General features: G+C 47.9%; 1 protein-coding gene across 1 annotated transcript; it reads right to left on the reverse strand.

Annotated features, from left to right (window-relative positions):
• Positions 1 to 2,662: 2,662 nt before the first annotated feature.
• Tlcd2 (TLC domain containing 2) lies at positions 2,663 to 4,528 on the reverse strand (the record flags this gene model as incomplete). The annotated part of the gene is given in 5 exon segments (XM_013036946.1): positions 2,663 to 2,877; positions 2,879 to 3,060; positions 3,062 to 3,113; positions 4,055 to 4,109; positions 4,344 to 4,528. Coding segments are annotated over 5 exon segments (476 nt in total), but the record flags the coding sequence as incomplete, so codon positions are not given.
• Positions 4,529 to 6,165: the final 1,637 nt, after the last annotated feature.

Below are 6,165 nucleotides of genomic sequence, written 5' to 3' on the forward strand. Positions count from 1 at the left end.
TTTGCCAGTCATAGGGCCTGAACTTTGGTCCTGGGCACTGTCCCTCAGCTCTTCAGCTCAAGGCTAGTGCTCTACCACTTGAGCTATAGCACCACTTCCAGCTTTTTTGCTTATGTGGTACCGAGGAATCGAACCCAGAGCCTCATGCATGCAAGGCAAGCATTCTATCACTGAGCCACCTTCCCAGCCCCGGTGAGACTCATCTCCAATAAACCACTCAGAAAACCAGACGTGGTGCTGTGGCTCAAGTGGTAGAGCCTTGAGTTGAAGAGCTGAGAGACAGTGCCCAGGCCCAGAGTTCAAGATGGGCAACTAAAAAAAAAAAAAAAAAAGCAAGCCGGGCACTGGTGGCTCTCATCTGTAATCCTAGCTATTCAGGAGACTGAGATCTGAGGATCGCAGTTCAAAGCCAGCCTGGACAAGAAAGTTCGTGAAATTCTTATCTCTAATAAACTATGAGAAATCCGGAAATGACACTGTAGCGCAAGTGGTAGAGTGCTAGCCTTGAGCTGAAGAGCTGAGGGACAGCGCTCAGACCCAGAGTTCAAGCCCCATGATCGACAAAAAAAAAACAAAACACAGAGTGATTTGGCCCAATTGTGGAAGGAGAATCATGGAAGTTATTTTGGAGAAAGAGATGTAGGAAATATACACTTTAGAATGAAAATGTACTGGGAGCCGGTGACTTATTCCTATAATCCTAGCAATTCAGGAGGCTGAGATCTGAGGATTGCAGTTCAAAGCCAGCCCAGGCAGGAAAGTTTGTGAGACTCTTATCTCCAATTAATCAACAGAAAACCAAGAGCGGCACTGTGGTTCAAAGTAATAGGGCACTAGCCTTTAGCAAAAAAGCTCAGGGACAGTGCCCAGGCCCTGAGTTCAGGTCCCATACTGGCCAAAAAAAGAAAAAAGAAAAGAAACAACAGAGTGAGATAGAAGGAGAAAAGAAAAAAGTGGGAGTGGAGAATTGAGAAGGAAGTTCCACAAAGGTTGAAGTACAAAGTCTGAAGAGTAAATAAGAAGAAAGCATCTGAAACCCTACAAGCTATATAGTGAATTATACCTTTTGTCTAAAGAAAAAGGAGGAACTATTCCAGATTTGCAAACTAGCTGTCATATAAGAATAGTTATGAAGGGGCTGGGAAGGTGGCTCAGTGGTGGAGCGCTTGCCTTGCATGCATGAGGCCCTGGTTCCATTCCTCAGCACCACATAAGCAGGAAAAAAAAGCCGGAAAGTGGCACTGTGGCTCAAGTGGTAGAGCGCTAGCCTTGAGCTGAAGAGCTGAGGGACAGTGCCCAGGCCCAGAGTTCAGACCCCACAACCGGACCCAAAAAACAAACAAACAAAGAATAGTTATGAAGCCAGATATCAATGGCTCATGCCTATAATCCTAGCTACTCAGCAAACTGAGATCTGAGGGTTGTGGTTCAAAGCTAGCAACAGGCTAGAGAGTCCATGAAACTCTTATCTCCAAATTACTACCAAAAATCCAGAAGTGGAGATGTAACTCAAGTGGTAGAGCACTAGCTTTGAGTACAAAAGCTCAGAGACAGTGCCCAGGACCTGAGTTAAAGACCCAGGAGTGACAGAAAACAAAGCAAAACAAATAGTATGAGCATGATTATGTTACTCAAGCTAGAGCTAAGAGTGACTCATACCTGGATGGGACTGAAGAAACAAAAAAGGAACAATGGGAAAGCCATTCTGAAATTGATGATTAATTAATTGCATGTATATGCATAGGGTGGAAAGTGGTAGCTTGAGGTTGATTCTTCTATTACTGACATAAAATATAGCAGAGCTATGACTATCCTATGAGAATACTGGAAAGTACAAATTTGGGGAAAAAGAAGGAGCAGGAGGAGGAGGAAAAGGAGGAGGAGGAGATGGAGCAGGAGAAGATTCTGAGTCAGGTTCTAGACAGCTATTATATTTCACAGTTGGACAACCAGTCCATTTGAGGCCAAGGCTCTGGCTCATTTATTTAGTTATTTATTCTCATCCTAGGTTCTTTGTAAATATTTGTTGGAAAGAGAAAAAAACAAGGAAAAATGAAGTATTCCAGTAGCACTTAGACCCACAGAATAAAATGACACATGTTTCTTAGATCATAATGCTGAGTTTCACTTGACATTTTGTAAGACTTTTTTTTAAATCAAAGATTGAAACTTTTAAGTTGTTTCAAATGTTATACTAAAATGGACAGGAAGATTTTGAAGCAGAATGCCAAGTTCATATGACTTTTTTTTTTTTTTGTCGGTCATGTAGCTTGAACTCTGGGCCTGGGCGCTGTCCCTCAGCTCTTCAGCTCAAGGCAAGTGCTTTACCACCTGAGCTACAGTGCCACTTCTGGTTTTCTGGTGATTTATTGGAGATAAGAGTTTCACGGAGTTTCCTGCCCAGGCTGGCTCTGAACCAAGATCCTCAGATCTCAGCCTCCTAAATAGCGAGGATTACAGGCGTGAGCCACTGGCGCCGGCTTGTATGTGAATTTTTTTTTTTTTTGGGAGGGGGGGGCCGGCCGTGGTGCCTGAACTCTGGTCCTGGGCACTGTCCCTCAGCTCTTCAGCTCAAGGCTAGCGCTCTACCACTTGAGCCACAGCACCACTTCCGGCTTTTTTCTTTTGGCTTATGTGGTGCTGAGGAATCGAACCCAGGGCCTCATGCATGCAAGGCAAGCACTCTACCACTGAGCCACCTTCCCAGCCCTGCTTTAGTCTTTTAGGCTGAGAATGGAATTGTTTTTGCTGACCAGCCCCCCATCACAACATATCCTGTTCCCCCTAATTTCCTTGGGTCCAAGGACAAATATCACTAACTAGAATGTGAACATCTAATATGGTATTTGTCACACCCACAGTGACCAAGCTTACTTTCACCAAGAATAACCAGCATCAGAGGTACCTGGTAGTGCTGTCAGAATAACCAGAAGCACCAAGCAGATGGAAGAGGACCAGAGTGAACAAGTGACTAAGCTGAAGGCCAGGAATGGGTCCTGGGAAGCAAACAGCAGAAGCTTCTGCAGGTACAAGCATGCAGAGTTCAGCTCCAGGAGCAGACACCATAGAGAAGCCCCCAGAGTAGCCAGACAGAACACCAGTTCCAAGGTTAGCTCACTACCTAGAAGTAGGGCTGAAGATCAGAAGACCTGCCATCATTTGCATCCATTCCACTATCTCAGTTCTTATAATAAAGTGCTCCCAATCATTTTGTGAGACTCCAAAAAGCCTGACCTGACCTCTATGTTTCCCCTTATTTTGGCCAGGGGGATTCTCATCCTGGGGCTGCAGCATCTACACAGTACCACTCGACTTCTATTCTTGGGCTTTTGTGTTCCATCCCCACACTCCATACCAGACTTCTCCTTAGAAAAGTGCCATACTCGATGTTTCTGTTATCAGGTGGACTCGATCACAAAGGGATCCAAACTCTTTGGGCAGTGCTAAGACTCCAGCTGTGCCTAGCAGTCAGCCTCCTTCTTCCTAGTTCAGCGCAAGTTTGGGTGGGTATGAATCCAGCTGTTAAGAAATGTATTCATTACCTTATTCTTGTCATTGTAACCCCTCAGTAGAGTATCCTTACAATATATTTTTTTTTTTTTTTACAAAATCCAGCCGTACTCAGAGAACCTGTAGGAAGTCAGAGGGCAAAGGGCTAAAGAGAGGTTGGGATGCCAGGTTTGGCATGTCTCTCCTCCTTGTTTGCTTTCTCCCTTCAGAGTTTCGCCACCATAGGGTGATAGAGAGGGCCCCAAGCCTGACCCAAAGTCTAGTTCTACCGCATGCCAACTCTATCAGTCAGGAAGTAACCTTTGAGTATGGAGGGGTGGGGATATTAGGCTTTCCAGAGCTGGTGCAGTCTAGGAAGGAATCTCAAGCCTCTCTTTCTCTAGTTCTTTTTGTTTGTTCATTTGTTTGTGGTTCCCTCTCCCCCCAAAGTTCTTTAGTTCCTCCCTAGTAAACCTCCAGAAACCTTTGATCTCTACCTGTGATTCTAATTCCACGGTTGCCCTCACTGTTCCTTCTTTGCTACAGGCTGACTCACAAACCCTACTGTTAGTAGCAGTGCCCAGAGTGGGTGGGTGGCTATAAATGGGATCAGTGTCCACCTAAGGATAAAACGACAGCCTGAGGAGGGAGGGGGGAAGCGGGAGCTATGGAGAGTCTCTCCAAGACCCAGACTAGGCTCTCTCCAGGCATCCACGCCCCCAGTTTAGCCTTTGGAATGGTTATGAATTTCAAAGGGGCTGTGGCCTGTTCTAACCTCAGCCTTCCACCCCCTGATCCTCACTCTGGTGCTTCTCCAACCTTCAGGCTCTTGAGCACCGGAGCCGCATCCCCGCCCTGGTGAGCAGGTTGTCCATCTGCAGGACACAGAGGTGCCGCCAATTCCAACGATCCTGGGCGGCAGATCCCGGCGTGGGCAACAGAGGAATCCCGGCGTGGGCAACAGCGGAATCCCGGCATGGGCAACAGCGGTAGCCCGCAGTGCAGCCCCCCGAAACACAGAGTGCGCATGGCCAGACGGCTCAGTTAGGTCCGGATCTTTCCGTGTAACCCCAGAGCTCTGCGGCCTCGGGCGGGGTCACAGGTCTAGCTCTCCCGTTCCTGGCGCTCTCTGGCCGCCCTGCCCGCCGAATCTGCTATAACTTTCCCGGCTTGGCCACGCCCCTACGCCGTAGCCGGGCCGTGATTGGAGCAGCGGTGGAGCCACCGCCCAAGGAACCCCGGCAACCGACCGCGTCCTGCCCAACCCTGGGATAGCAGGTTGGGGGCTCCTGGACCCCGAGGGGTGCAACCGAGGGGGTGCCACCTACCTCGGGGGGAGGGAGCACTTCCAGAATGTCAACAGAGTTTTTCTTCGTCTCCAGGGTTCTGAGCCTCTCGGAGTTTCAGAAATGGGTCCCCAGTCCAATCTTACCAGGCACTCCTGGGAGCCCCGCCCCACTAACTCTCACCTCCTCCTCCCTGCTAGCTCGTCTCTCCCCCACCGGCCATTCCCCCCACAGCCACAGCCCTGAAGGTTGCAGCCAGCGCTGCCAACTTCACTGGCCTAGACCTTTCCACCCCTCCTTCACCGCGGGAGGCGGCGCCTCACTTGCTTTATGCCACACCTTTTGTCTCACTTGGTTTTCCAGGCCGTTCGCAAACTTGTAACTCCAGGAGTCTTGACCTTATACCCTCGTACTTTCCAATCAAGTGCCCTAATTTTTAAGAAGCAACCCACTGCGGCCACAGCCCCTCCTCTTCCTTTTATTTTTGGCTCTACTGAAAATCCTTATTAGGAAGAAAAGACTCTAGTAGTCTTGAAAAGCATTCCCTCTCCCCGGGCTGGATACCTGTTGGGTGAGTAGAAATCTTTTCCAATCTAAGGGCAAGGAGAGATGACACGGGTCACCTCAACGTTAGGGCACACTCAGAAGAGAGAGAGAGACAGAGAGAGACAGAGAGAGAGAGAGAGAGACAGAGAGAGAGAGACAGAGAGAGAGAGACATAAACCTAGGGTGCAGGACTGCTAGGATCTAGGTTCCTTCAGCCTTGAGAGGAAAATCCTCCCATAGCCTTCATCCCTGGAGGAGTGACACGTTTTTCAGTTTTCCTTCCTTCTTACTCCACTCCACACCCCTTCAACTGGCTGATAGCCAGCAAGTCAGGGAGTTGCTTTCTGTATGCAGAGTGGGTAGATTCCACATACTCCTAAAATTCACATATTCCTGAAGTTCACAGGGCTAAGCATGTAGCTCAGGTTCACCTAGTATGTACAAGGCTCTGGTTTGATCCCTAGCACCAGCACATCCACCCAACATATCATAAACCAATAGGCGGCCCAACCAAGCATTCTCACCAAGGAACTGGGCACAGCTCTTCCTTCATCTACATTCACTTTCTAAAGTTCAAAAAGAAAGTACATTCATCTTCACATTTTATTACATGAAATTAATGCACAATTAGTGTAGAAAACTTGGAAATTACAGAAAAATTAAAGAGAAAAATTGTAATTCCATCATTGAAAGATAACCACTATTTTCATTCTTGAATATGTCTTCAGTGTGCTTAAAATATATAGTCAAGCCGGGCGCTGGTGGCTCACGCCTGTAATCCTAGCTACTCAGGAGGCTGAGATCTGAGAATCACGGTTCAAAGCCAGCCCAGGCAGGAGAGACC

This window comes from Dipodomys ordii, unplaced genomic scaffold (assembly GCF_000151885.1).
Source record: "Dipodomys ordii isolate 6190 unplaced genomic scaffold, Dord_2.0 Scaffold2100, whole genome shotgun sequence".
Classification (NCBI taxonomy): Eukaryota; Metazoa; Chordata; class Mammalia; order Rodentia; family Heteromyidae; genus Dipodomys; species Dipodomys ordii.